This window comes from Sinocyclocheilus anshuiensis, unplaced genomic scaffold, assembly GCF_001515605.1.
Source record: "Sinocyclocheilus anshuiensis isolate Anshui unplaced genomic scaffold, SAMN03320099.WGS_v1.1 scaffold880, whole genome shotgun sequence".
Classification (NCBI taxonomy): domain Eukaryota; kingdom Metazoa; phylum Chordata; class Actinopteri; order Cypriniformes; family Cyprinidae; genus Sinocyclocheilus; species Sinocyclocheilus anshuiensis.
The window spans coordinates 431,114-441,634 of record NW_015548254.1 but is presented as its reverse complement, the minus strand read 5'-3'; the positions used below and the strand labels follow the sequence as shown (position 1 = coordinate 441,634).

General features: G+C 38.3%; 1 protein-coding gene across 1 annotated transcript in view; it reads right to left on the bottom strand.

Moving 5' to 3' along the window:
* Positions 1 to 9,856, bottom strand: part of LOC107655372 (zinc finger protein GLIS2-like) — an 18,644-nt gene extending 8,788 nt beyond the window's left edge. The window contains exons 1-3 of the mRNA XM_016442838.1: positions 9,526 to 9,856; positions 3,392 to 3,544; positions 2,201 to 2,340 (exon numbers count right to left, since the gene is read on the bottom strand). Coding sequence (XP_016298324.1) covers positions 2,201 to 2,340; positions 3,392 to 3,527 — 276 coding nt within the window. The 5' untranslated portion in view covers positions 3,528 to 3,544; positions 9,526 to 9,856. The remainder of the gene's footprint in view (positions 1 to 2,200; positions 2,341 to 3,391; positions 3,545 to 9,525) is intronic.
* Positions 9,857 to 10,521: the final 665 nt, after the last annotated feature.

Here is a 10,521-nt window from a genome sequence, read left to right as displayed (position 1 = left end):
GAGTTAGATTAAAAAAAAAGTCCTGGCTCTTCCAAGCTTTATAATGGCAGTGAATGGTGGTTGAGATTTTGAAACCCAAAAAAGCGCATCCATCCATCATAAAAAGTGTCCCACACGGCTTCAGGGGTTAATAAAGGCTTTCTGAAGTGAATCGATGCATTTGGGTAAGAATAATATCCATATTTAAAACTTTATAAACCATAATCTCTAGCTTCCGCTTGGACTTTAGCTTCTTGTTGGACTTCAAAATCTTAACGCCCATTCACTGCCATTGAACTGCTGAAATTAGTCGTTTTAAATTCGAATCCCATTCCGCAAATTTCATACATCACAAATTCTTACATTTGCATAATGCCCGCCTACGTTCTGCGTGGACATCCCGCGAAAACAAACTTCAAACACTGTTGCTCGTTCGTGTGGATAACGTAATGTTGAGAAGATGCTGTGCTCTGCGCTTTGAAAGTGAATTCGGTTTATTATAACTTCCAAAGGATGAGGCTGTGAAGAATCAGTGGTTAAAATTCATCTTTACTAAGAGACCACAGCAGTATAATCACAATTGTTTGCTGTGTTCCCGTCATTTCACTGATGACTGCATCTCCAATCTCCGCGAGTTCAATGCGGGATTTGTAAACTGGTTGTCTTTGAAATGTGAGTCAGTGCCCAGTTTGTTTGGACCAGCTTGCTCCTCCAATTCGCAACCTGTAAGTATGATTAATAATTGTTGCTTTAATGTTCTGTTGAGCATGCAAAATATGTAGTTTTACATTCAGTGCAGATAGTTCTTCGGCTAACTCGCGTTATAGTTCTGCTAATCAGCTGTGGGCCTGCTATTGTCTAGAAATGTGTCAATTAATACAGAATGTCTGTTGTACTTGGAGTCATGATAAAGGATGGAGCAATACATTGGTTTACAAATTGCAGTGCTTTATTGTGTTCGGCTAACGCATGCCATTATTGTTTGGGTCTTTACTACCAAGCTGTGGGTCCGGTTCACTAACATAAGTGTAAAACAATTTTTCTCCTCTGATTCTTATTTTTAGAACAAAGTGGAGCACTATTATTATTATAATAAGATGTATTATTGATAAACCGTATTCCAGTACTGGTGATGGGCGTTCCTTTTCCGACATGCTCTGTACGCAGTAGACTAATCACAAAAGACTGGGTCATCGGAACAATCAGAGCAGAGTAGCCTCATACAAAGGAGGGGTTTAGAAAGAGGAATCCAAGAACGAATCGTTTGAGAGTCATAATAACGTAAAATTAAATGCATATTATAAGAAAATGAAAGTGTTTTTTGATCTTGCAAGCATGTAAACCTGTTATTGGGGACTCCTAAAACAAATTATAAACAATTAAAATAGCATAATAGGAGCATTTTAAGGTTCCTAATATTGTTTTGGGAGGCTCCTACAACAGGTTTACATGCATGCAAGGTAAAAAAAAAAACTTCTGTTTTCTAATAATATACATTTAATTTCACCACATTTCTCAATTAATCGTAAACGATTCGTACAAAGTATATAGAAGAATCAGGCTCTCTAGACCCCTCCTTTCCGTGAGCCTACTCTGCTCTGATTGGTCAGATGGCCCAGTCCTTTGTTGTTGGTCTACCGCGTACAGCACGTGTCTAAATACAGAGCACTAATTCTGAGTATGGGTCACCATACTTGGCCACATGTCACGTCACTTTCACTTTCTTGACATGATGTTAACCACACGGAAATGCTACAGTGTTTGAGGGTGGGTCAGGTTGTGTTACCCAGTGATGTGTAGATTCGAATTCCTGGCGACTCATTTTTTGAGAGACATTACACACTGCATGAAAGGCAATATTCAAAATGGCATAATAGGGGCACTTTAATATATCGCCAATTGTATTCGTCTGAAAGAAGAAAGTCATATACACCTAGGATGGCTTGAGGGTGAGTAAATCATGGGGTACTTTTCATTTTTGGGTGAATTATCCCTTTAAGTGCACATGAAGTGGCTTCTGAGATCTCAGAAATTGTACTTTGATTCTTGAAAGTGATTTAAATAATTTGAATCCATTTACCACATAGATAAAAAAACTGACTCATTTTGTGATTTGCTGTGAATCTTCTGACGTCTTTGAGAAAAAAAGGCCATTTTGGACTATTGTAACAGCTGTTGGTGGTGGAAAGAAGTCGTAGAGTTTGAGGTATAAGTTACTCACTGAGGCCAGAAGAGTCGTTGTGGGGCTCCAGCTGGAGCCACTGTCTATAGGAGAGGGTGGTGAGGGAGAGGAAGATGGAGACAGACTCAGATCTACCACCGTGGATGATGAAGAATCTGACATGTCCTTGTCAGCTGCATCTGGAGATAAGAAGAGAGGAGGTTAGTTTTTGTACAGCTGAGACTGTGGTATAGAGTGTCAGTCTATGCATCAGTGGTAGGGATTTTTCAGTGACTCTTTCTGCAGTTACAGTGTTATGCAGTAGGTGGCAAAAGTCACAATAATTGAGTCACTGATTCATTGATTGAACCTATTTGTTCAAACACACTGATTAAGGAACAAAACAAGTGACTGTTTTTATGAGTGAGTCATTGAATCATGCATTCAACTGATTTATTTAAAACCGCTGAGGAATGAAATATGTGACATTGGCTGCATCCGAATATGCATACTTCTCTATTATATAGTAGGCAAAAATCAGTACGTGAAAAGAGTAGTATGTCCGAATTCATAGTATTCATAAAACAGTAGGTGAAAAGTACCCAGATGACCTACTACTTCTGGCAAGATTCTGAAGTGTGTATCTGATGGACACTTTACTATCATATGAGGCTACAGGAGTGGAGTTGTAATGTCAGTGAAATGACTCAACTGATGTTGTTGGTAACATGAAAATGATAACAAGACAAATGTAGTACGTCTGAATTACATTCATACTACACACATTCATATTATATAGAACTTTTTTAACAGCAAAGTAATTACTTATTCAAAAGAAGTGACTATTCAGAGAATATGCGATTTCGGACACAGCCACCCACCTGTCTTTATGAGTGAGTCTTTGAATCATTCATTCAACATTTTGTTCAAAACAGCTGATTCATTCAGGAACTAAACAAGTGACTGTCTTGAATGAGTGAGTGAGTCATTGAATCATTCATTGAACCAATTTGTTAATAAATGCTGATTGATTTATTCAAGATACTGTTTTTATGAATAAATCACTGAATCATTATTCAGCTGATTTGTTCAAAAACACTGATTCATTCAGGAATGAAACAAGTGACCAAATAATCCACATTACTGTAAGTTAATCACATAAATTGCATTATTCCATTGAGATGTATATGACAGTATGCAAGTAGCGGTGCATGTAATAACTGTAGTGGTTTGTGTGGTCAGTTGACTAACCAGGGCTTTTGGGATTGTGCAATGCACGGGATATTCGAGCACGAGAAAAGTGCAGCGGGGCACAGATGGACGTTCTGAGCATCCTGTCACGGCCAGAAGGAATCTTCAAGTCCAGGGGCTCATCCAGCGACAGCATGGCTTTGATCCACCAGCCTGAGAAAATCAAACCATATTATTACATGGGGGAAAAAATATATATAATTTTTTTTCATTTTGACTCTTGACAGTGGCACCAACACTGACAGCTGTGATTTTTCAGCTTATTTTGTAGAAGGAAATACCCTGTCTCTCCCTCACACGCAGACACACTCCCACACACGTGCAGCTCCACGTTCACTTCAGCAACTGTAAGTCATTTACATTTCTTTCTGCCAGACAAGTCACGCACACGCACAGTAGTTCATCACACCAGCAGCCCCACTGCAGTCAAAACATGCAGAATGCATTACAGAGATATATAGATCTGAGTTCTTTGCTTTCCTTCATTCTTTTCCTCCCATCTCGAGTTCTTTCTGTGTGATGCAAAGGAAAAGTTGATGAAGATTGGCTCCACATCTGTGTGTTTGTACAAGAGGGTCTAAAAGTATAACACCACTAGGTGTAATTAGGAATGCGCCATAGTAAAAAAATCTGGTTGATAATTATTTTCAGTATTGGAGGTAACGCATTACAAGTAGCGCGAATTACATAATCAGATTACTTTTTTTCAAGTAACTAGTAAAGTAACATTACTTTTAAATTTACAAGAATTTATCTTTATTTTTTCAAATAAGTAACCCAGTTGCTTTGTTTTCCCATTTATTCACTGACAGAAGTGCAGAGGCTTCAGGCTGAAGCTTATTCATTTCACTTTTGGTGTGAAAGGGCCTTTACAGGTGCCAAAAATATGACTTTTGTTTTTATTAAAAATAATTAAGCAAGCCCAGCTCAGGTGACAAAAAGTAACCCAAAAGTAACATAATGCATTACTTTGCATAAAAGTAATTAAGTAACAGAACTACTCTCCATTAAAGTAATAAAAAGTATTTGCTTTCCATAAAATTACTTTCTATAAAAAGTAACGAAGTAACGGGTTACTTTTTTAATGGAGTAACACAATATTGTAATGCATTACTTTTAAAAGCAACTTTCCCCAACACTGATTATTTTCAGGTTATGGCCGATATTAAAGTTCTTTACAATTTTGCATAAAGAAATAAATATATAAATAAAACCATAAAACAAAAATCAATCATTTAAACCATTTAAAGGAATAGTTCACCCAAAAAGGAAAATTTGCTGAAAATGTACTCACCCTCAGGCCAACATAGTGTTTGTTTCTTCATCAGAACAGATTTGGAGAAATGTAGCATTACATCACTTGCTCACCAGTGGATGCTCTGTAGTGTATGGGTGCCGTCAGAATGAGAGTCCAAACAACTGATAAAAACATCACAATAATCCACACCACTCCAGACCATCAATTAATGTTATGTGAAGCGAAAAATGGTGTGTTTGTAATAAACACATCCATCAAGGCATTTTAACTTGAAATCATTGCTTCCAGCTAAAATACAAGTCCCTAATCTATAATATTGCTTTCTCCAGTGAAAAAGTCGACTCATCTGAATCAAGTGAGAAATATGCACAGACCAAGCGACTTTTACAAGTGAAAACAGTCCAAAACAGTTGATATGTAACAGGTGAACTTTGATATGAGAGGACAACAGGGGATGGACTTTTTCCACTGGAGGAAGCATTATTATGGATTATGGACCGAAGCAGTGGTTTAAAGTTAAAACGCTTCTATGATGTATTTGTTTCTTACGAACATGCAGCTTTTCACTTCACAAGATGTTAATTGATGGACTGGAGGCATGTGGATTACTTGTGGATTATTGTGATTTTTTTTCTTCAGCTGTTTGGACTCTCATTCTGACGGCACCCATTCACTGTAGAGGATCCACTGGTGAGCAAGTGATGTAATGCTACATTTCTCCAAATCTGTTTGGATAAGTAAATAAATTCATTTACATCTTGGATGGCCTGAGTGTGAGCAATTTTTCAGAAAATGTTTGGATAAACTATTGCTTTAACTAGATGTGAAAAAGTGACTTTTAAAAGACACATTTTTGGACACCACTAAATGTCCTGTCTTGCAGTAATGTGCATTACATAAACATTCATCTAACCATATAATTATTTTCTTCACTTACACAGGAATGAGGAAATAAAGCTTCTTTAACACACCCCCACATTCACATTTATGTTTTTTTTTTTCCCCTTGCAAAGAACATTCCCACCGTTGAAATGTTGATCTCCCCGCAAACACTTCTGGCTTTTCATAAACTCCTGCATGCTTTCTTTTCCTCATTCCTCTTATTCCCTCTCTCTGTGATATTACACAGTATTGCAAAAGGTTTGAGTGCTGAACACTTCCCGTCGTCTCCATCCATCCGTCCCTCCCTCACTCTCAGTCTCTGGCATGGGGGGTTGTTTTCAATCTAACTTCTTCCTCGAGCTCCACCCTTACTTTCTGGGCTTTATATACACACTAACACTGAGGCATATTGTACAAGCACCACAAATATTGCACACATTTCTGAATATATCAACCTCCTGGTAACATTCAATAGGTTTTAAAATGGATTTTGAGTAGCTGTTTTACAGTGTGTCCAACAACAGTGACAGTGAGGTGGTGTTTTTGTGAGGGCACTGAGGAAAAAATACAGACTTAAAGCTTAAATAAACTTCATGAAATGTCTTTTAAAAACCTACTTTTATGATTATATTCTCCACACAGACGCACACAAGGTCACTCATTCTCTATTCTCTGTTTCTCATTCTTCCACATCTGCAAGTGTCTGAAATTTTGGCTCTTTCCCTCCTTTTGTTGACTCACACTGAAAAGCCGTGGGTGATCATGTCCTTTCTATTTCTCTTTTTTAACTCCCTCCTTCCAAAACTCAGTGACGCAATCCCATTATTTAGCCTGCAATCTCAGTGTCTGGCATGAGAAAGAGCCAGAAAAAGAAAAAAGAAAGGATGGAATGCTAGTGTATCTTTTAATTTTTAAAAGCATGGATTATATATTATTATTTATTTCTATATAGAAAACTCATTTGAAACTACATTAGGCCTACATTTAAATTATGTAATTTATTTGACTATTTATTTACTTATTTAACAATTTAATTTGGTGGCAAAAATAAATAAATAAATAACATTGTATTTATAGGTTGCTAATACTTTTATATTATTAGTAATAGTTGTAGTCCAAACGAGTCGTTCGTTGTAGTTTTTGAAAAGTGATTTCTGTTCAATAAAATATTTCCTTTTGAAGTGGACTTTGAGCTTTGTAACTTTGCAGATCTTTTTTATGCTCAAACAGCAACATTACAGACTAACTAAAGTTGAAAAAGTGAAAAAGCATAATAGGACCCCTTTAAAGCTATCTAAAACTACTTTATGCATATTTGGTTTTTATTTCTTATTGGTAATTTTTTTTTCCCCTCTCAAATTTTCTGAGGACCCCCTTAAAAACACTCTCTGCAATTCATCCATAACAAGGGTGGAGAACAAAACACAGCTAAATAATGAATCACTGACGAGGAAGAAACAACAACATCCTCCAGAAGGCAATGAGCGCCACATCGCTCCCTCTGTCTTTCTTCATTGCTCTTTCACTTTCCACCCCCTGCATCTGGCAACAGGACAAGGTCAACACAGCCTCCCCTCTTCTAAATTTCCCATTCCTTCTTCTCCCCTTCTCTCTCTGTATAGACTGTCATCCAGTCACACACACACACACACACACACATTCCTCTGGCCACAGCAGATTCACCCAATTTGTTTCCACTGCGCTTTTAAGTGTACATTAGAAATGCAAAGAGAGAGCCAAACTCATAAACAATAACAAGAACCAGCTGCGGACCCAACGCAGCAATCGTGCGCAGTTTCTCCAGTGACGTGGAGCGAAGAGGAAGTCTGGGAGAACGGTCGCGGCTGAGAATCAAATGAACGGTGTGGATTAAGTGCAATTCGAAATTCTTCAGACATAATTTTCTCCCTTCTCGGGCTCTCATATTTCTCTCCTCTCTCTTTCCATGCCTTTCCTGCTCCCCTTGGATTGCTCATGATTCGTAAGGCCTCCAGGAACTCTGTCCAACCTCAAACTCAAGCCAAAGGGGGGAGAGATTGAGAAAATAGAATGAGACATAAGGGTTGATGAAGAGAAAATGGAGGGCGGGAGCTCAGGAATTCTCTCTTTTTTTTGGAAATGCTGTACAAGGCATCCTCGTTTATGTAAAGTTAAATAAGGAGCTAATGGAGATGAAGAATTCCAGAAGCAGCCATTGGTGGTTGGTGTTTCACAAGAAAAGAATGTGTGGTTTCATCTCTCCCTTCTGTCTTTCCTCACCCATTCTCTCCAGCGAACCCAACGAACCCCAACGCAAAAGCGAAGACCACATTATAAATCAAAACTGATGTAAGACGGACACATCCCTCAGTAATCACAGCAAACAATATCTCACGACCCACTGAAACATTCATACGTATACTCCCTCAGCCACACATTCATCCACAATCTGTCTCTCATTCCATTCCTCAGACCCTCTGTTAATGTTGCAGTTTGTTGCATCAGGACTGGGCTTGGCGTTGCACTGAGAACCTCCCAAAGTACTGCCATAACCACCACAGACACTAAGCTGGACACGGCAAACGCCCACATATTCAGATTAACAGTCATCAGTATGGGGTTTTCAATAAGCGATTTTGAAGGCACATTTGGTATCCCTCAATCTTGATTATTTGCGTGCATCTGCGATATATGTGAGTGATAATGAACCTTAGTAAAGGTGGACGGCATACATAATAGTTTGCGAATAAAAATGTGTATAAAAACCAGTACACATGGCTTCTAAAAATTAGACTTGATTTAGGACCTCAAAACAGTACGACCCATTTAACGGAATGTACATCTATCCCTCAAATTGTTATTTAAAATAAAATAAAATATGGTGTATTTATTTGTAATCTGTCTTTTAAATTAGCTATCACATCATGTTACTGGAGCTAAAACTGTCAAACGTAAACATGCTGCTTTCAGTTAGCAAGCTAATAATTTAGCCTACTAGTTTAGCGTTAAATGGTTACGAAAAGCTTTTCTGATTTGCTCTATGACAAGATATCACAATAACGCAGGATGGGATCATAGTTTTACCCAACATAAAAATGAAATAAACCCCATCGGGACACGAAGCATAAGGGTATTGTATCATGCTGAAGGGGTTAAGTTATCAAGCTAACAACTTAGCCTACTAGTTTAACGTTAAATGGTTACAAAAAGCTTTTCTGGTTTGCTACGACAAGTATCACAATAACACAGGATGGGATCTTAGTTTGCCCCAACATCAAATTTTAATAAACCCCATAAGGACATAAAACATAAGGGTATTGTATCATGCTGAAGGGGTTAAGTTAGCAAGCTAACAATTTAGCCTACTAGTTAAGCATTAAATGGGTATGAAAAGCTTTTCTGATTAACTACGACAAGATATTATAATGCAGGACAGGAGTTGGCCCTGACAGAAAAATAAAATAAACCCCATCAGGACACAAAACATAAGGGTCTATCATGCTGAAAGGGTTAACTTTGCGATAATTAAAGGCATAAAAAACAAACATGAAATAGATTATTATGTGCAAGAAATGCTGCAGACTAATACAAGAAATGTAAACTAGCATAACTGAGAAATCTTGTGAGACATTGTCAAATAAAAAATAGCGCTCATTATAAAATATATATATTTGACCGCGGAATGTCAGGACTGACCAATCAGCATTAAGTATTCTATAAAGCCTTGTAAAATAACAACATTACAGCAACCGAAGCACAAATAACCTCCCACCCACGCGCTCAGGTGTCCGTTCACACCTGTAGCTGCCCTGACATGACTGTCATAAGTTATATAACACCAGGCGGCCTGTTTACCAAACCTATTCGTGTTCGGTGGTATTCGATATCTATTCAGCATTTAAGAAACTGGGTCAGACTGTCTGGATAAAACTTGCGCACAACCCTAATCTTTTTCTAGACGTGCGCTGATACGGATTGCTTGTCCAGATGAGCGCGACATGCCCGACGGGTTTACCTCAATAAAGACGCTCCGTCTGATTCCGAGATACGTGTCCCGCTGAGGCGACTCGAAGCGCGCGGTGCGTTTAACGCCTAACGATTAAAACGCCAGATGTCTTCATCAAAAACACTCCTGGATCCAGTTGACCCTTTCCAGCTCACGCATAACACGAAAGGCTATGCTTAGACTAAAAACGAAAACTGTTCTATTAGGATAAGAGCAGGTCAAATTGTCAGGAGATATATAATTGTGTCAAGTTACGATAAATCGTTCTAAAATAAATACATTTCAAAGGAGCATCGCTTGCTTACGACGCCTGTCTACTGTCTCCCAGCTCCTTCCTCAGTCAGAGAAAGAGACGGAGGGAGAGGGAGGAGAATAAGACAGAGGGTGGAGGACATGAAATGATGATTCTTTATTTTCCTCCAGATGTGGTCTCTCTCTCTCTCTCTCTCTCCTCCAGAGTTGTTCTCTCTCTCTCTCTCTCTCTCTCTCTCTCTCTCTCTCTCTCGCAGATTACTGTATTATTCTCCCTCCGCCCCGCCCTGCTGTGTGACCCCGCCCCCTCACGGAGACGTGCGTGACGACGTCGTTCTCACGGCGTGAAAACCGTCTCGACTTCGCTTGAGGTGTCTTGTTATTCTCAACTCAACTCTCATTTCGCTTGTGTAAAAGGAAAAAGAAAAAACACACTTACTCTGCTTACTTTAAAGACATTAATTTGGAAAAAGTTCGCGACATGTAGCCTAGTCTATATTCACCTGGATTTCTATTTCGTCCGCCAAATATTTGTTAAGATGTTTCTGTGTAAATTAGCCTAAAAAAGTACCTTAGTCTAATGGTACAGTACTGAAAGATTATTGAATGATTATATTCATGTACTATGATATATGGCGCAATAAGGTCCAAAAATACCAGATCTTAAAGTAAATTGTATTACCACGTTATAATGTCCAAAAAAAAAACAAGGTAAAACTGGTATTAGAACTCTTTTTTTTTTTTTTTTTTTAG